This window comes from Apteryx mantelli, chromosome 12, assembly GCF_036417845.1.
Source record: "Apteryx mantelli isolate bAptMan1 chromosome 12, bAptMan1.hap1, whole genome shotgun sequence".
Taxonomy (NCBI): Eukaryota; Metazoa; Chordata; class Aves; order Apterygiformes; family Apterygidae; genus Apteryx; species Apteryx mantelli.
The window spans coordinates 14,168,980-14,189,122 of record NC_089989.1 but is presented as its reverse complement, the minus strand read 5'-3'; the positions used below and the strand labels follow the sequence as shown (position 1 = coordinate 14,189,122).

Sequence of the window (20,143 nt, the reverse complement as noted above, 5' to 3'; positions counted from 1 at the left end):
CCTACTTTTTTGGCAGTAGCTGTGGAGCAGGGAAGATGACCCGATCCATGAGCAGGGTGAATGTGTTTCCACCATTGCTCCTCTGCCAAGACCTCCTTTCCAGTAAACTGTCTCCTGAGGAATTAGTTGTGGTGTTGTACCATGCCAGGAGGTCTTCCCCTCCATGATAACACTCTCTCTGACTTGGGCTGCAGATGACAGGGCCCTGAGGGCACTGATAGACTTTAATGGCCCTGACCAGCCCCACCTGGGCCTTCATCCACACCCCTGCTTATTGGCCCAGGAGCCCATTTAAGCTCAGCCCTGGACTTTCAATCTCTGCCTGAGCTATATTGTTGGAGCTTTTGTTTTCAGCTGGTTTAGCTGTGGCCTCTGTTGATCCAGCTCCCAAACTGTGGATTGACTTCCCAGTTTAACCTCAGGCCTGCCTGGCTGCTCTGAACCTGTCTGGCAACTGCTGTGTTGTGTCTGATCCTGGCTGCCACCACCAGACCTGACTGTGACCTGCAGATCGACTCCCAGCTTGACCTCAGGTTATAGAAGTGCTAGCTCTAGCTACTTTGGGGCAATAGCAGCTGTCAGGGAGCAGTGGTGGCTCCCTGTCCAGCCCTCTACAGGGACCTGGGAAGCCAGGCTAACCTCTCTTATGAGTGCAGCAGGAGGAAGAAAAGCAAAAGCCTTGCCCAAAAGCAGCAGTTGCTGGCTCAGCACCACCTGCCCCCAGCATGCTTGGTTCCCTAGACCCTGCCACCACTTCTCCTTCCAGTCCCTGCTCCTCTACCTGGAGCTGAAGCTCCAAGGGTCCCAACCCTTGGTTTGTCTGCAGTGGTGAAGACCCTGTGGCTCTACCACAACTGTGGGCTGCGTGTGAGGGATGCTGATAGGCAGGACAGTTATGAACCAGCCAGGATTTTGTTTTGATCAATTGACAACTGCACTTTAATCTTATCTTGAGACTTATTCTCCCAGACGAGGATGGTAGAGGAAGGAGTCTGTTGGGAGCGGGGAGGGATATGTGCAACTGAATGATAGTAATAAAAGATTTTTTCAATTTTTTGAGCACAGATGCAAGAGGCAAAGGGACTATTTACTGGATTATCAAGGTCTGGATAGAGATCTTAGTCCACTTATCACATTAATGCTGATAAGACCTACATTTGCTCCTTCATCCTGTAGACTCAATGAGGGTTTACTGTTAATCAGTAGCCCTGAAACAAGAGAGCCAGCTTTTCTCTTTGCTTTTTAGTACACTCTCCACTATCTCCTTTGTTCTCCCTGTGGGAGCTAATCTTTTGTTCATTAGATCACCTGCACTCACTGCAAATTCTTTGATTTAAGGAGTCTGCATGTAGGAATTAGTGTTGATTTCACATTTTCCTTATTAGCACAAAATGCTTCCTCCTTGGCATCATATTCCTAGGGTAATATACCACATGAGACCAATTGTGTTCACTCACGCAACTGCTTGTTCCCATCAGGCTGAGCGTCACTGAGGGCTGCTCTTTCCCCAACACCCCTTGCACCTGGAGTAACATCCTCTGTGGAGTCCTGCAGCCATTGCACACCATCTATCAAACAGAGCCTGCTGTGTTGCTGGGGTTTCCCCTAGCCCTCTGTGCACAGCAATTAGCACTTTATATCTGTTATGAAACTCCGTACAGCAAGATGTAAGCCATGACATCTCACAATTTGCACCTATATTTTCTGTGTTGCTGCTCTGAAGTCCTTCCCTGTTTATTACCAATAGCTATTTAGCTGTATTCCTTGTGATGCCAAAATGTCTTTCCGAAACATTGGTAGAGTCTAAGATGAAATTAATCGTGCTAATGGCAAAAATCAGTGTGCCTCAAATCCACAATTCATCATGCTCTGCCATCCCTACATGTCCTATCTTTGGAAAAATGTCTTCACAGCCCAGTTATTCCTGCTTCCTCACTCTGTGAAAATATTGCCATAATTCAATGCTCTTTGCAGTCTGTATGACCTACAGCAGTGGGTGGCATCTGAATTTTGGAATAATCTAACATCATTGTAGTCTGCTTCTCCCCCACAGTAGGTGATCTCACTCATTTCAAAAACAACCCCAAAACAGCATCCATTTAAATCAAATTAAATAGTGTCTCTCCCTTCCATTGAGTCCTCCAGCTTCAAAGTTGCTTCTGAGGTTCAGGATCTTAAGCATCTCTCTTAATCAGCACATGGTTTCAGTCATGCAAGACTCAATTCTGGGTCACCATTTAGCAGAATAGTTTTGGTGGTGGATGTATTTCAGAAGGAAGATTTTGGAAGAATATCTATGAAGGAGGTAATTTTGAGGCTGCTTGTGTCCATGGGAGCCTGCTTTGACCTGCTTATGAATTGCAGTTGTTTGGGAACACAGTTCCTGCTATTTCAAGCACAGTGTCCTGATGCATAAAATGGGAAGTAATGCTAAAACCTTATGCAGCTTTTCACATAAAATTTGGAGTTTAACTCTTCTCTCTTTCCTTTTGCTGAACACAGCGGGGGCGGGGGCGGGGGAAGAGGGGGAGTAAACATATGGATCTGCTAAAGTTCCCCAGTGTAGATGAACTTTTTATACATCACAAGGGAGCAGAAAACTTCTGGTTCTTATTTTTGGAGGCCACAGTCTTACCCCTCTGCTTTTTGATGGCCTTGGCTGGCAAATAGCCTCGACCCTCAGTGAGAGCCTTGGCACCCCTGGACTGTTACATCTGCAGTCCCCTCTCTAAGAGGTAGCAGCCCTATGCGCAGTCCTAGATACCAACTTTGCCTAAACACAGGAGCAACTTAAGAAGTTCAGAAAAATATAGCTGTGATTTGCTAAAGCTCCCTCCAAAGAATCCAGCAGTGCTGTAGCCTTTTCCAGCAGGATTGAAGTTTGATCCTATACCAAGAAAGACTTTGCAACAAAACTTATAACCTTCAAGACTGCTGCCTTCCGTAGCTATAATGTAGCTAAATGGGACTTAATCGCTTTATTTTGGGCAGTTACTACCACTGAGAGCCCCACCTATGCCCATGATATTGTTTATATCTTTTTTAATCACAGACACATACCATGTTCCAAAACACAGCCTTGCCAAGGCACAAAGAGGGGAAAGCAAACTCATGACGTTGCTGCACTGCCCTCCCCTGTGATGTACCTGCCCTCAGCAGCTCTGCTGGACGCCCACACATCTTCATCCACACCCAGCAGTGGTTTGGGCTAATGTGCTTTGCTGGGAGCTGCAGGGCCTGTCTTCAGTATGGGACACGTGGGACGCGTTCAGTGTGTGGGAGAACAGGACTCGGATCCTTCCCTTTCTCCAGTTTCTGGCAGAGGAAGCTGTCTCTGAGGTTCCACCTCGCCGCCCTACGTGGTGACCCAGCACAGCACTCATGTAAGATGCCCAAGTGAACCCTTTCCAACTCATGCTTGTTCTCCATGCTGCTTCCTTGCTCCCCACTGCCCACCTTCCTCATCCGTGTGACACTGGTGAGAAGGGGAAATGGAGAGCAAATTAAGCTCCACATTGTAATACAGCTTGTATTGCTTTGCTGTTTGCACCCTGGTCTAGACCACACATAGAATGATTTTGCAAAAGATTAATTTACTGAAGTTAATTGGCATGAGGAGGGGGAAGGTATTAGTAACAGTTTTATTTTCAGTTTATTTCCAAGCATCCAAAATGACTATACCCAAAAAAAAGAAAAAAAAAAAAGGGCACATTAATCAGCAAAGCGGCCGTGCTGCAGCCAAGCTGCACGCATCCATCGTGGGGGATTGTTACAGATGGCTGAGCCTGGAAACACTGCATAGCAACCAGAATTATGTGAAGTATTAGGGGAAAATTAAAGAAAAGCCACAAAAGAAGAGACAGAAGAAGCCACAGAATAACTGGAAGTGCAACGAGAGAGGGTTAGAAATCATCAGCCAAATAATGGGAGCCAAGGTTACCCAGACAAGCTTGCCCATACCTGCCAACAGCTTCCACAGACACAGTGACCCCGATGTGCTTTGACACGTAGTCACAAATGGACAAGACACAGAGCTGACGGCTGTGGGAGTTGAAGATGGCTCTGTTCACTGCTTTGCACAGCTGCCTCCTCCACAGGGGTGAGAAGCAGCGGGCAGAGAAGGTTTTTCTGCTGGTACAGGCTCCCACGACAGCACCAGGCACAGGAATCGTTTCTGAACCTGGTTGCCATGCTCTCAACTCTGTGAGGAGAGGAGCAGGGGCTCTGCCTGGTTCTCTTCCAAGGTGCTTCAAGATTATCAGGAGATCTGTGCACCTCTTGGGGTTTTGCAGCAGATGTGCAAAGCTCTTTAGCCATTTCAGTCTGGAGATAGCTCCACAGCATACACAAACTTGTTTTTCTTAGTCATCTTTCGTTTTCTTAGTCATATTTAACTAGTCCACACTCTGGGCTGAAAATTGCTTGCATGCAGCCTGGGTGCAGAGCTGAGCTCCCAGCTGGAGCACAGGAAAGAAGTTATCAAATTCATGAGAAAGGTTCAGGACAGAAGTGCTCCCAACAGTTTACCAGCACCGAGATCGGTGATGGGAGCAGAGTGGTCCTGAGCACAACTTACAAACCTGGACATGGCCACTGAGGCAGAAGCACAGGGTGAAGTCAAAGAGTCCTTCCAGAAAACACTGCCTGGGAACCACAGTGCTGCAGCAAACACCATAACATGGGAGAAAGGGGAGCTGCAGCCCTTTAGCTCTTCCTCCCTCTAGCAAAACCCCCTCAGCCAGCTGCAAATCCCTCCTGGGGATTATTCCTAACTGAGCAAACTTCCACCATCAGGCACTGTTTCCCAGGAAGGGACACATAAGAGGTAGAGTTATGATAAGGTGTCTGCAGGATGGTGCTTTCTCCTTCACAAACAGGTGAAGGGCTACAGCTCCACTGACTACAGAATCCATGTGTTACCAAAAGCCTCAGTAAAGGTTCAGCCAAGGAGGACCTAGAGAGAAAAGCAGCATTAGGAATAGCAGCAAAAACTTTTCGAGAAAAGTGAAGCACTGTGGGTGTCTACAGCCAGCCAAGTAACTTTGTGAACTTGCCTGGCTGCAAGAATTGCAAATTCTTCCTTCTATCCCATTTTGCAAGGCTCTTATTTTATGTGAGAAGCTAATGAAGGGCAGCAGGGAGAGAGATGTTGATCAGCTCCAGGTGAGGAGGGAATTAGCCCAGAAGAGCTGGAGCTGCAAGACCCAGGAGCTCCCTTATTAGGAGAGGCTGTCTTTTGTGAAAGGGACACACAGGGAGTTATATGGTTACATCTGGAGATGTTGCTCTAATGCTGCTCTAACACAAACCCTGAATATTCATCTCTTGGGTGGCAGGTAACCACGGCTGGTCTGTAAAACTTTCCTTTGTCAGCAGCTGCAGCAGGCAATGACATTCCCTGCAGCAGTCCCTTGAGGGTTCATCTTTGCAGGGATTCATCTTTGCAGGGATTCATCCATCCGCTGCTGCTCCCATCGCCCATTGCTTGTAGGCTGTTTTCTCCAGCAGAAGAGAACATAATGTTAGTTAGCAGCAACTAGCAGGGGAAGGTCAGATACCCCAAGGAACTCCTCAGGCAGGTAGCATGGCCTGATGTACCTGTCTGCTCTGAAACTGGCTGGGAACGGTCCCAGTCAGCACACTGCGAGAGGCTGGTATGACAGCAATTCAGAACGTCTAAAGTAAAATCCTGCCTTTATTATGCCGGTTGCTGACATCCCACTTACTCAAGGCAACCAGGACTTTACTCCCACAATCTGAAGACAAAACAAAATAAACTTCAGAATACACAGCCACGATGCAAACCTGTGCTTTACGGAAAAGATGGAAAATAGCACCATGGTCTCAAAAGGTGAATAAACGTGACTCCCTCTTCCTTCCTGGCTCAAAGCTTTGTATCAGTATTCCTATAATCTCCTGTGAGTTCTGGTGTCCGTACAGCTGTACAAGCAATAAAACATCTCTCACTACTTCATTCCATCTTTTTAACTTCTCATTGCTCTAAAGCATCATTTCCCTCCCAGACTACTGACCTTAGTACCATGTCTGTACATGTAAACACTCAGTACTAATGTCAGGATTTTTCAAGGTGTTGTTGCTTTGTGTCCAGATGTGATAAAAATGTGCCTTCCTCAGGAACCCATTCCATTACAAAGTGAGGTGTGTGGTAAAGAGAATATGCTGGGCATTCGGTTTGAGAGAGAGTGCAGAGCTCTCATCACCATTTTATTACCATTTGCAATTGTTACTGGAGATCCGAGCTGCCTCTAACTCCACCTCAGAAGTGGAGAGGATGTTTGGATATTTTTCTGGTTATCACCTACTAATATTGGTTTTAGAACACGGACAACCCTTATCTGCATCCCCAAAGGAACAGACCACTATATAAAATATACTTGACTCGTATAAATGCAACTAAATATCCACCTACCCGGTTCTCCGAAGAGTAAAGCCCATGAACATGTCTACGCAATCGCTAACACAGTGCCGCGAGTGCAACTACGCACAGTCAGGCAGTGAGATTTCTCTCCTTTGCTGTTTAGCGCCAGATTGGATTCCTGAAAATTCAGCGCCCATCCCCTTTGCTTCCTCCCCCACCTGCAAACACTTCCGTTTCATTTGTGCAAAGAAATTTATGAAACTTCCCTCTTGATATATTTTCCCACCTGCTAACTAGGACTACGTAGCACCTAGAAGAAAGAAAGGGCACCATTGTCTGCACGGTGGGGAGAGGAGAAGAGCACTGGAAGCCAGTGCTGCTGCCTTGGCCAGGCGCTGCAAGCTCTTTGGCAGAGCTGGCACTTCTCAAAGTCAACCACAGTCATGAGGATATGGGCCTCTTGCTGTCAACATCCTGTGCCAAGGCCCTCTTATATTTCCAAGGTACGTGGGCTTGGTGATGCCAAATATTTCAGTAAGAAGCTGCCCTGAAATGTCATGTTGAGAGTGTTTCTGGGGCCTTTGAGGCCGTTCCAGGTCAGGGCAGCACAAAGAGAGAGATTGCTGGAGGAAGTCATTCCTTTCGGGTGAAAAACATGAAAGGTTTCATAGGGGGGGAAACTTAGGGCAAGCGTCTTGGGTAAACTCCAGCACAAGTTACTGCAGCCTGCCTCTTTGCAGCTTTAAATTACCTCACTTTAACTGATGATTTTTCCCCTGCTGAAAGCTGTTGAATTTTATATGCTGTTAGGGCAGCATCAGTGTTTCTTTCTAGATGTGGCTGAATTTAAGTCTGAGCAAAGTGATCTATGTTCAGTCTTTACAATGGTACAGGTCCAAGCGTCTTGGGTACACATGGCTGATTGGAGCTGATATCCCACAGAGTTTTAAAAGCTGTAAACACTACCGCTATAAAGCTAAAGATTAGGATTAGCAAATACTGGAGAACCCACACGTGAAAAACATCATGTATCTATTACTCAGACCCTTGATGGAATCCCTCAGTAGTAGAACCACTCACAAATCAAAAATTAACTTGTTTACACACATCTACAGTACCTATAATCACTGTAGCCCATCCTCATTAATTTGCTTATTGTTTTTCCATGGATCAAAACTGTCACATACAGGCCCTTGACCCATTTAATTCCTGTAGAGAGAAGTCACCAGGAAAAGAGGGCAGATATAAAACCTGCTCTGGATTTAAGGTCTGATAATCTCACTCAAGAAGAGAGCAAAAAAACCTCCTTCCTCTTAAAAGGATAGTTGTCTTAAAACTGTACTTTTTCCTGGTTGTGTTTAGTCTTTGTTTTCTAAAAGCTGTTGCTGTTCCAAGTAATCCCTAAGATCCTTGTGGCTGGAAAACATTAGGAGAAATTTGTTTATATTCCCAGTGTGCTTCTTGCAGGCATTTCACAGCATGCTGTATGTAATCTTTTCTTGTTTTCTCCTGTATGAAGAGTTTTCTTTGCTGTTTGGATAGTTGTTTTATATGGTAACAGAACAGATAAGAAAGGAAAACTCTTGTTAAACCACAAAAACTCAGAAGGCATGAACTTTTAGCTCATTTCCAGTTACAGGAGTTAATTTAGTCAGAAGACCACGTGTGTGACTGTCATAATGCCACCTTCTTTGTACTTACTGTGGCCTACTTACTTTGTGTTCTCCCTTGTATATTTTTTTGCACACAAAAGGTTTGTCTTTGCACTTCCACTCTCCCAGAGGCTCTTCCCCAACTGCTGGATCACTGCTGCATATAGTTATCCCTTGAGTACCACATCCTGTACATTACAGGATGCAGCAGTAATATTTTACAGTGATTTGGGAGAGAGAAAAGGTACTAACATATCTGCTTGAAGCTGTGACATGACTTAAGAGGTGAGGATAAAGATCTGAGCAAGACTCTGCCCAGTACTGGCTGCCCTGCAGCTTTTGTACAGCATGGTCAGGATTCAGGTGTCATGCCACTGGAAAACGAGTTTTGAGCCAGCACGTGGACCTTTACTTCAAGCAACAGAGTGACCAAGCAGTTTGTATTATTTAACTTTCCTGTTGACTTTCAGCTTGCAAACGCAGATGTGCTGTCATTCAGATGCTCAGCTAGGCAGTTATGTGCTGTTGGCATCAGACTGAGTGTCTGAGCGGAGGGTTTTGGCACTAGCGTATGTTTGGAAGAAATCTGTTTGCCTGCTCGCTGCCTCCTCATTAGTATCTGAGCTGATGAACAACATTCTTTTGCATTTCTGTGTTCCTAGATATAGATCTGGCTTCTCTCTCCAGTCTGGGCTAAATCCTCAGCCAAACCATTGCTCGAGGGGAACTGGCTGGTGAGCCTGTGTCTGTACTGCTGCATTCATGCAAATGCTTGGAGAGCCTGAGGTGCACTGCCTGTCTGATGTCAAGTCCTGCAGACCCTGTGACTGTTCAGATACCATGATACAGTTCGTAATGCTTTCAAGGGTGAACTCCTTCTACTGATCTACAGTAGCAGAAAAACACACAATGGTAGTTGGGCCTCTGCCAAAACATAGGTCTCTCCCTAGTCCCTCCACATAAATACTTTGGCTGGTTTTAGCTTGTGCTGCTGTGTCAGCTCCAACCCAGAGAAAATCCTGCCCCAGAAACCATGCTAGCAGTTTTCGCCAAGCCCTCCCTCCTCTCACTCTGAATAACCACCTTTGAACTCCTTTTGCAGTAGGTAACATCTGCCTGCTACCACTGTCCCTCACTCTGCCGCCATCTGGGAAGCAGAAAGTTTGATCTGCTGCAAGAAACTTCTCTCCATGTTTTGCTCTGCCTCCTTGTTTGGGGATCACCCAAGTGTTCTCTCTCTGCATACAGGAGCAGGCCCAGCTCTCAGGAGAGGTGTCACCTGCATTCCCTGGAGCAACATCTACCTCTGCACACCTCTGTGCCTTGTCTCTTCGCACTCCATTCATGAGCTGGTCTTCCTCCCCCTACCTTACCTCCTGCTCCTCTGAGAAATAGCAAAGGAGACCATGCAGAATTTCATTGAATGACTGAATTTTGTCTGTGCTTTTACCTTGTATTTATCCAGCCGGTTGTTGGATGCTTTTGCTCACTGTGTGCACACACACGGCTCTTTTCAAGCATGTCAGCCCCAGATGATTGCTTCTTATATAGTGCTTTGGGCTGCTTTGCTCTCTTTCTTCTCCTCCTGAGGGAGGATGCTGGCCTGGTGTGATGATCCTGGTGTGCCACCTAGTGACTGGACAATTCTCTCGTCTCACACCATCTATCATGGGCACTGGGTGCACATATTTTGGACCCGTTTGCCCATGTTGCCTGGATGGCAGGTAGCCTGTGGCAATGTCTGCTCTCCCTCCACTTTGTCCAGCTCTGTCTTGGCACAGAGGGTCCCACTGCGCTGCTCTTCCCTGCTTCCTCCCACTTGCTGGAGAAATGGCCTGCATTTCCCAGGTGCAGCTCCCCAGACATCTGACCTCCTGCCTGGTTTGTGCAGTGCCCTGAGGCATGGGAGTTGTGGAGAAACACCCTGTAGGTCACACACATCTTAGTGAGGCAGGCTCAAACCCTCCTAAGCACTCAGTTCCTGGTGTTGTACCCTTCCCTGGTGCTGCCAGGGAACTGAACTGGGCGCTGCGTGCAGCTGCAGCAGTAGTGTGATGCACACAAGTTCCGAGAAAGGACTGAACTCTGTTACTGGACTTACTACTCACCTGTCGTGAGTCATGCATCAAAATTGTGCAGCAGAGCCTGGTAGTTGCTAACTGGTTACCTACTGTTTAAGCTACCCTGTAATAGAAACTCAATTGCAAGTAGAAACATGGTAACAAGCAAACTGACTCCCACAAGCAGATACAGGCAATTAATGCAGGGTGAAGTGTAGGAAGTCAATAAATGTTGTCAGTGTAGATCTGGGTTGGAGGCCAAGGTAAGCAGTTAACTCTCCTGAAAGCCTAAAGGGATTCTTCCTCTACTCATTGAGCAGCCATTGGTGAGGGGCGTCTCTGAATGTTGGGAGCTTTTTGATCACAAGAAGTTTTCTCCTTTTTTTCTGCTCTTAAAGCAGTCCCACTTGCAAAGGTTTGTTCAGGCAGTAAGATGAACCTGCTGCCTGGAGGCTGGGTTTGGGGCTCTCCACATTTTTCAGCAACCATTGCAGAGTGAGTGAGAGATTTCAGCCACATACTTCCTCTCTTAGCTGTACTTGAGGTGTCCTCTGGAAACACAGCTTATGTCTTCCTGGCTTATCTTACCAGGGTTGGTCTGCCCTGATTCCACAATTAATTCTCCTTAAGTCTAGAAGCTTATTAGAGCTTGATGAGGTGGTTTTATCTTCTCCCTGTGAATTGCTGGTCTTATCATGGTATTGTGAGCTGATCTGGGATACGACAGCAATAGGGAGAAAGGACAAGGCGGTTATTTTGTTGAAGGGAGTTCACACTTTGATTCAGCTTTAAGTTGTGGCTACTATCCGCTGACCATCCTAGCTGAGTATGTTGTCTTTCTGGCTGGAGAGCCCACGCAGGCAAACATGCAGCAATGACTTTCACCTCCTTGCACACTACTGGCTCTATCTCTGCCATGTCTCAGCCCTAAAAGCCCACAGGACAGGAGATGCAAGCTTACTGCTGGCCTCTTTGCTTTCATGATCTGCAATCCGCAGCGATGTTCTCTCTCCTGTTGCACTTGGTTGTATAAAGCAAAGCACTGGCATGAGGGTGGGGCTTCGATTACTATGTCCAGTGTATGGGTGAATTTGTACTGCTCCTTGGCCCATGAGTGACCAGGATTCTCACTCCTGCAGTCCTTCCTGCATTTGTTACCCTGTAGCTAACCAAGACTTCACAGTCAAATATTGTAGCTGTGGTAGCAGAATTTGTACCTGCCCAAACACTGTCTGGACGGGGGTTATACAGCTGCAGAGTAATGAAGGCAGGGTACTGTGGACATGGGAGCAGGAAACATCTCAGCAGGGAGTGATTCCAGTGCATGAAGTCTATCCCCAGGGGGAGGACCATGTTTCTGGCTATTTACTAAACTCCTGGGTAAGAGAAGAGCTTCTGCCAGTACCTGGACAATTACCAGAGGACACTGCAGTGAGAGTTGGGGGGTTTGTTATGTTTAAGGAAAAGCCAAATGCAAGGAACACTCATGGTAGCTCAGCCCTGTGTTTGGTCAGAAGCTAGCTGGTAGGTCTCTTGCATCCTGTGGGAAGAACAGGGGTGCTGCAGTGAGTCCTAGCCAAAGGTCTTCTGAGAGTTGGAAACTCAGGAGCTGGAAGCCTGAGCACAGCAGCCTTGCCTGCAAAACTGTAGCTTCTGTAGGAGGCAGTGGCGGAGCTGCCAAGAGGGTGGCTGCTAGCTGACCCATTCATCCAACATACCGAGCTCTTGTAATGAAGCAGCTGGCCACAAGACACCATCTCCTTATCTGCTCAGGTAAGACCGGGGACTGATCCCAACTTTCTCTTAGAAGTGACTCTATCTCTAGTGCAACATAGATGTCACAGAAGCTGAAAACCTTAACCTGTAGCCTTTTGAGCTTAGGTGACAAAGAGATGGGAGTGCTAATTTCTGCAGTCTCCTCTAAGAAAGCTCTGTGACCAGTCCAGAGGCTGCCAGGTGCCTTGCAGAGGGGGGAGAGAGGCAGCTGTGGGTATGGCTGCTCTTCCCTGGGTAAAAATGCCGCAGGCATGTCCGATACCTTTGATCCTCCAAACAGCAATGGGGGCATGGGAGAGAAGTATAGCTTTCTAGGTCCTCCTCCTCCGCAGAGATGGTAATCTTGCTGAGAGCGCATAGATCTTCTCCACGGGTAACTTAATAAGCCAGGGGTAAGGGAAAGTGCAAAACAACTACTTATTACCATTGTAAAAGTACACAGCGCTCTTCAAAGGGCAGGGCTACTCCCACAAGGAAAAAGGTCCCAGAAGAAAAGAAGGCTTTGCATGCAGAAAGCAAACAGGCAAGGGGGCATGCAACACTGAGGTGTTTCTCTGCACACAGCCACTTTCACATGGAATGCACGTGTGTAGCTTCTCCTGATGGATGACTGGGAAGACTAGGAAGAGGATGAACTCTCCAAAGCTTGGAGAAAGGACTGGGATGTTAGAACAGAAGCTTGCCCTAGAGGCCCAAACAGGCTCCGAGAGGTGCTTTAGTACAGTCTCTGCTTCCTGTTCTCTTTTAGACATGGCCCAGAACAGAAACTGAAGTGGGTATTTTGGCATCTATTGGGGGCTCAGCTGCCATTAGCAAAAATTGTTCCCATTTAACTGGGAAGAAGTAGGATGATGTTCCTATCTTGCAGATAAGAAAGAGGTAAAGCAGCTCAACCACGGCTGTTAGCAGGAGTGGTGGTGTTTTTATCTCCCACTTCAGGACCTAGCCCAGAGCAGTACTTGACAGGTTCTTTGTTAATTGTGGCTGAGGAACAGTCTGAGTGACCACCCTGTGCCTGAGCTCTGCAGGGTGACTGGCAGAGGGGTTGTACTGGCACTGGAGCTAGGGGGTAACTGAAATCCCAGGTGTGGGAGGCTGTGCTGGTATTATCACTGGCCTCCCTAGCTCTCCTGGGGCTGCATTGGTAAGGCCAAATCCTGCAGTGGAGCAGCAGGACACATGACAGCTGTCTTCTCCAGCTTGTGAAGTGCTGTGGGGACCCCTCTGAGAACTGAGGCCCATAGGACAGCCATTGTGGCTCTTGATGTGCGCTCATCTAGTCACAAAGCTGATACCCCTGTGCTGCATTGCGCTTCTTCCCTCTGATACACGTGACTGTGTTAAACTCGCCCAAGCGGTGAGTGTGTGATCAGAACGGAGGAGTATTGCAGGTCCCCTAAATTCACTGGCTCTGGGAGAAAAAGCTAAGGCAGGCATGCCTGTCACGTAAGCCCTGTCTATACTGCTCCTCTTCAAGTTCTCCTATTACAAAAGCAAGCCATTGCCGACCTGAAAGTAACCTTAAAGCAGGTGACCAAATCACAACTGAATGTCATTCAGCCTTGACATGAAAAAGGAAGAAAAAGTCATAATTGATCCAGAATCAGGGCTGTGCCCATTAGCATCACGTTCCCGGAGCGAAGACCAGTCGGGCCTGCTGCTTCCATCGCCCTCCTCCCAGGCGGAAGTGCCCGAGAGCCCCTCCAAAACACAGCGGGGCCTGGGCAGCGCCGTCGACGGTGCCCGCTTGCTCACTGAAGGCAGGTTTGGGGCTGGGGAGGCCGGACGGCAGCGTGCCGCCCTGCTATCTGCGCGGAGAGGCCTGGCTATCTGGGGCAAGGCCCGGGACCCCCGCCTCGCCTTCGCCACTCCGCTCTGGCGCTGGCAGATACGCCGGTATCGGGGCGGCAGCAGCCGAGGCAGTGGGAGCTCCTCAGCGCCAGCCTGGGAAAGGCAGAGCAAACCGGCTCGTGGGCCTCCCAGGAAAGCGGCCCTTAGCCCGCGGCCTCCAGAGCCGCGGTGCTCGGGGGCTCGCCGCCTCGGGGGGGGGGAGGGGGGGGGCGGACGGGGCCATGGCAGCGCCTCACAGCGCCCCTGCTCGCGCACCGCCCCACCCCCTTTGAACTACAACTCCCAGGTTCCTCCGGGGCGCCGCAGCCGTCGTGCGCATGCGCGGCGGCCGCGGCCGGCTTCACCCGGCGCGAACTCCGTTTCCCGGGAGGCCGAGCGCGAGGCCTGCGCCGCCTCCCCTCCCCCCCCGCCGCCTCCCCGCGCGCCGTGACGCGGCGCTCAGCGTGGTGACGCGCAAAGTGTGTGCCCGCCATAGCAATCGCGGCCGCCGCGGTGTGTGCGGGGCCGAGCGCGGGGGCCGGGGGCAGCGGTGGCGGCGGCGACCCAGCGGGGGCATCGGGCAGGTACGGGGCGGCGGGCGGGGCGGGTCGCGCCGCGCCGCGTCTGCCCCGGGCGGAGCCGGGCCCCGGCCCCGGCCTCGCAGGCCGCTCCGCCCTGCCGCCCGCTCCCTCCGCGCCGGGCGGGGGAGGGGGTCGCCTCGGGCCCTGAGGGAGCCGGCGGCGGCGGCGGCCGGGGCCTGCGTGCGCGCCCCCCCCCCCGCGCTAGGGGGCGCCCTGCGAGGCGCCGGAGGTCTCGGGGGCCGCGGGGCCTGTCAGCGCCCCGGCGGCGGGGACGCCGCGGCGATCTGGGGGCCGGGCCGCTGCGGCCCCGCGCCGCGCCGGTCCTTCGCCGGCGGGCCCGCGCCGCCCCGCCCCCGGTGCCCCCCTCCCGGTGCCCCCCTCCCCCCGCCCGGGCCGTGCGGAGGCGCCGCTCGGCGCTCACCGCCGGGTCGCTGCCCGCGGCGAGCGGCGGCTCGGGGGCCTCCCCGGCCTTCGGTTGAGCCCCGGCGGCTCCCCCCGGCCGGCCCGAGCGACCAGCCTTCCCGTGAAAGGTGCCTCCGCGCCGGCGGCGCGCTGCAGTGCGCGGCCCCGTAAGATCTGTCATAAGCAGTGTGTTTTTCTGGGTAGATAAAGGCTTTATGTTCTTCTGGGTAAGTAAGGTCTCAACGTCTTTCCTTCCAGTTGTGTAAGGGGATATTGATGCTGAAGTGGAGTGTTGCTCCTGTACCTGCCTCTGCAGACAACACAAGTTTGTTCCTGTTTTTTGTGCTTGCCCTGGCTAACCAACATGTAGTTTCAGGTTTATTTTGTAAAAGAGGAAATCCAGGAAACTGAATAACTACTTGTTTTCAGCTGGCCTCAAAAATATTCTAGCTGTAAAAATATATGATTTTTTGGGGACAGATATTTAAAGCAATATAAAGAACTTGTTCTGTAGTAACTCAGCCAATTCAGATTTGTGTTAGAGGTTGTAGTGGGAAGTTGAATAAATAAGGACCTCAGAGCTTCACTCAAGTGTGATACCAAAACATGATTTTATTCTCAGTAGATGTGAAGATTTTTGATAGGATTGTGGCATACTTTGTTCTGCAAGTGAACTGTCAGTGTTGACAGTTATGTTGCCATCGTTACCCTTCAGCATTAACTTTGGCATAGTTGCTTCTGGCTGTCAACAGATTTAGCCAAATAGCTGCCTTGTATTTCATCTATTTAAAGAGTACCTCTCTGATGAGAGGCATTTTTAAAAAGTAAAGAATTTTTTGTGTTAAAACATAAATACGGAAAGAACATACAAATTTGTTGATCTGCTTGCCATGTATTTAATTAGATGCTGGTTCCTGAGTTCATAATTTTTCATTATGTAGTTAGATTATTACTGTAGACTTGTCATCTATGTTGTCTCCTCAGCCATACTAAAAATCATGTTTAAGAACAATACGAAACTTGATTATTTAAGCTAGGCCAGAGTGTAGTTATTAGAATTTGAGTTGCCCCTGTGTATGTGGATGCACAAACTCTCTTGCCCACATCTGAATTTAAATACACAGTTCTTCAACAAAGTTGATTAAAATTGATTTTATTTTTTTTTTATTAAGCTTTTTTTTTTTTTAAATGTGGCTCTTTCATTTACCTTTTACATTCTTAAGGTATGGGTTTTGCACTTGTTCTCCAAGTAACCAAGCTGTCAATAGGCTTTCAGATTTTACAAATAGATTTATTTTCACCTAAGAGGTTTCACACTTTAAAATGCTTATCTGTACTGAGGTCAGCGTGTTCAGAACCTCATAATCCTTTTTATGAACATAATACAAAATCAGTAAGTGAATGACTTGTGCTGTTCTTGCAGTCAGTATGACGCTCAAATATGTAGAGGAACAAAAGGTTCAAGCTGAATTGCTTGAACTAGACTATCTCTTATCAAGGTTTGCAGTTAGAGGTCAGCAAGACTCATGTTTTTTAGCTGTTTAGAGCCTACGTACTAAGGTGTATGACTCCTACTGAAGTGAGATTTCAAAAATGTATGAGCACCGCTAAGTATCTGGATCTGAGTGCTTCTTTGGGTTTCTCTTTTTTGTCAGATTTTTACATTTTATGTTCAGAAAAATAAAAAGTTCACAGCAATGTTGCTAAGGTATTGGAATTTAAAATAGTGTTTAATGTTAAAGCTGTAGTGTGTGCACCACTAGGTGCTGAAACACATGTGGATTTTCAGTGGACATGTTCACAGTTAGTGAATGAATAAGGTTATAAATGTTTGTCTTCCAAAGCCAGAGCCTCCCTAGGTTTTGCTTATATCAGTTCTGTTGAATCTAAATGTGATATTCTGACAGTAGTGGTTTTTGGTTAAGCAATGAAAAAAACCTTTTTTTTCCTATTAGGTATTATAATTGACACAGGTAGGGCTGTATCTCTTCAAAAATTATTTTACAAAAAACACATGGATTTAAATACAAAATGAGATAGCTGCACCCTGTTGTATTAGTTCCTAGAAAACATCTTGAAATTGAATTTGTTCACCAGGTTGTCCAAGGGAAATAGTGAGGTTCAGAGTTGTTCTCATAGGCCCCCTCTCCAACAGGTTAGGTGCATTTCTGATGGTTAAAGTTTAGTTCATATAGTTTATGATCTTGTCCTTTTTCTTGAGCTCTTTGCTTTGATTTTAAATCTTTTAAAAGTGAGCACAGTTGCAATTGGTTTTGATTCTTGTATTTAAAAATGTTATCCACCTGCCTAATGTTCTATCCATATATATTTTACAACCAGTATGTGTTACTATGAGAACTGTGGAAGTAGACAATTCTGAGGTGGATTTTGTTGCTGCTTTCTCTTCCGTGCCATCTAGAATGGTCAAATTCCTTTGAAAAGCTGGGTAGGAGGAAATCAGCCTTTGGATATAGGTAATAAACCTTGCAAAAACATTTACTTCCATTTCTGTGCAACTTTAGAAGGGGTGGCACTTTTATTTTCAACTTTGTTTCAGGAAAATAGCTGTGTATCAGCACCTGTTATCTAGATCTGTAACTTGCTTTAAGTGAGCTCTGGGTTTTAGGGAGAGCTGAGATTTTTTTTTTCCACTTGGTTTTGGGATAGCACTGTATGTCTGGCAGGGCAATGTGAGCAATGTATGTGTGATCTTCCTGACTGGAGTTTTGTTGACCTGTTGCAGTTACTGCTGGAGCAACCTTTCTTATTTTCTAGCTGAAATAATTAAGAGTTGTTAGGGGAAGTCAACTATTCTTCAGATTACAGAACAGCCTGTGCAGACCTTATACAAGCTTTGGGGGTCACAAAGCACATTTTTCATCTCTTGGGTATAGAATGAAGGTGGAGATGGCTGAAGTGTTTCAATGCAGTTACCACTGCAGCACTCGCGTTCTGAGGCCCAAAGCAGATTTGGCTGAATGTTGTTTATCTGTAATGTTCAAAAGCTCAGAAATGCTGCTGGCAAGTGTTATTGAGTTAATGAAAAAGGGAATGAACCTGTATGAGTTTGGAATAGTTTTCTTTTCCAAAGGGTGTGTGTGTGTGTGTGTGTGTGTGTGAGCAATCTTGATATTTTTTGTTGCCTGCATTCAGACAGTGTTGGGTTTTTTTTCCTAAAGTGATTTATGCTTTTGCATCAAATTTCCCAGTCTAGTTTTGTGATGAATGGATAATGAATGCTCTAAATAAATGACAAGTAATTACCATTATCCATTTTAAAAAACATCATCTTTTTCTTTATGCTTATGCAGGTTTTTTGTTAGCATATGCTCATTTTATACAGTGCTTATTAAAATGGTGTTCTTCAGACTGGGTGTCTTGTAGCTGCAGGTTTTTTTTTTTTTCTATAGTCTTTGGGTTGATGATTTTTGTGCAGTTTCTGCCAGCTTCATCTTCAGCTGGATGATCTTCATTTCTTGTCTTGCATTTAGCTAACCAGGCACAATACATTAAATTCAAAAGCACCTATGAGGCAGGAGGTAGAGCCATGGTGGTGTTCATTCACTCCCTGATTTGAGAAGGGGTTTTAATTGAGTGTTGGATACCTCTAGCTTGCTTAAATAGTGGTGGGTTTGTTTGGTTGGTTGGTTGGTTTTTTTCCTTTTAGAAACCTCGGCTATAAATGCTTGTGTAATCTATGTTGAACTGCGAGTCCCTTTACAGTCTCTCCTTTGACTATATATATTTCAGGAGCTGATGTGAAAGTCATTGCCTTAAACGTGACATTGCTGTATTTAACACTGTTTTGCAAAGTTCTTTCTCTGATTTACTTATGACAAATGGATATTTAACCTCATGGCAAGATGGATATTGGCCATGTTATGGGTAATGAGATACTGGACATTTTTGTGCATTTTTGGATGTGAATAGATTTCTTTTGCTTTTGTTTCTCTACTTCCCGCTTCCCTGTCTCTCAGTACGAGGCCTACTTGTAAGTGAGGATTGGGTGTTGCTTCCTCCAGATTTGCTCAGTGTCTTTCAATAAAGTTACATCTCTTCACAGCCATCCCAGCCTGTCAGGCTGGAGACTAAGGGCATGGCAGTATTTTGAGACAGATTATGTTGTAGTTTGATTTGTTAATATGTCTAGTAGATTTTTATCAGACTGGAACAAAAAATGACATCTGGGTAATTTAGAGGCTTAAACACAACCTACGTGAGAGTTCCCTTCATTAAATGGTACCTTAACAAGACACCTCTTACTGTAGGGGGGGCCCACATTTGAAGATGGGGAAATAAACCTTTGTCAGCTGCTGGCTTGCAACTAAAAACTGATAAACCTGATGTAATTGCTTCAGTGCTCCTTCCTGCGATGATCGAGCCACTGCCTGTTCATGGAAACCTTCAACAAGTGGTGATACGGAGACCCTCTCCCTTCCCCGACTGCTGCTGTTTGGGTGCTCCTTCCAGTGCCAGCAGCTGCACGATGCCTTCCTCTGCCTCCCCAGCAGTGTGAAGCTAATACGGTTCTTCTCACTTTCACTGCTGTCTGGAGGGTGTTAAACTGGAATAATGATGGTGATCATAATCTTGCTGCCCTGGTTTTGTTGTTTCTTAAGTAAATCCCTGAGCAGTAGCAAACGGGACTAACTCAGGTCAGCTTGTGGTCAGGTATTCAGAATTCAGGTAGAATTTTAAATGGCTTTAATTCTGAACACACTTGTAGCTAGGGTTACTTCCAATCAGCGCGTGTTCTTTTTATTCCTCAGACAAAGGACCAGAAAGAAATTTTCAGTTTTTAAAGTGAAATTCAGCAGTATTTTGTTGCTTAGTTTTCTCTCTCATTCTTTGTTGCTGTATATTTACTTGCCTCTTCCAAGTGGCTTTTAATCTTTGATTTAGATTATTTGAATGAATCCATCAAAATTATGTGGGATTTGTTGCTAATCGTCTTGCTTTTTTGTTTGTTTATTGCCTCTGCCTCAGGCTAAGCCATGACTTCAGGATCTGGGCATGTGGACTCCAAAGCTGAGCTCACTGCTTTGCTTGAGCAATGGGAGAAAGAACATGGCAGTGGGCAAGACATGGTCCCAATCCTCACCAGGTAAGTTCCAGTAAATAAATTCTGAAATTCAAAAATCTGAAGTTGCTTGAGAGCTGCTTTTACTCTGTTTTTGCTTGAAGTTTTTAAGTAGCTGATTAGCTGTTGGTAATTTGTATTCTTTGGTCTGAAAGTTGTGCAGTGAGTGTAGTATTTAAATACATATAATTTTGGTAAGAACTTTATACTGCAAAGCTCTTAGGCAGACTGTCTCTGAAACATAAATTTAGTACTCTGAAATAACAGAAGTCAGGGAGAATCATTAAATAGTTGAGATAAGTTTGATATCTTCGCCTGAAACTTGAAAAATGTTGTTCAAGAAGGAAAGCTATGAGAATGTTGTTTCACCAGAGTGGTATTGT

General features: G+C 46.9%; 1 protein-coding gene across 4 annotated transcripts in view; it reads left to right on the top strand.

Moving 5' to 3' along the window:
- The first annotated feature begins 14,242 nt into the window (after positions 1 to 14,242).
- Positions 14,243 to 20,143, top strand: part of DCAF1 (DDB1 and CUL4 associated factor 1) — a 57,830-nt gene continuing 51,929 nt past the window's right edge. For 3 of the 4 annotated variants that reach the window (XR_010885377.1, XM_067303279.1, XM_067303281.1), the window contains exons 1-2: positions 14,243 to 14,281; positions 19,667 to 19,784. Coding sequence is in view for 3 of the 4 variants with exons in the window: in XM_067303279.1 (XP_067159380.1) it covers positions 19,675 to 19,784 (110 nt within the window). In the remaining variant the exon portion in view is untranslated. Of the gene's footprint in view, positions 14,282 to 17,031; positions 17,155 to 19,666; positions 19,785 to 20,143 lie in introns of those variants that run through there. The other variant, XM_067303280.1, reaches the window with a different exon arrangement.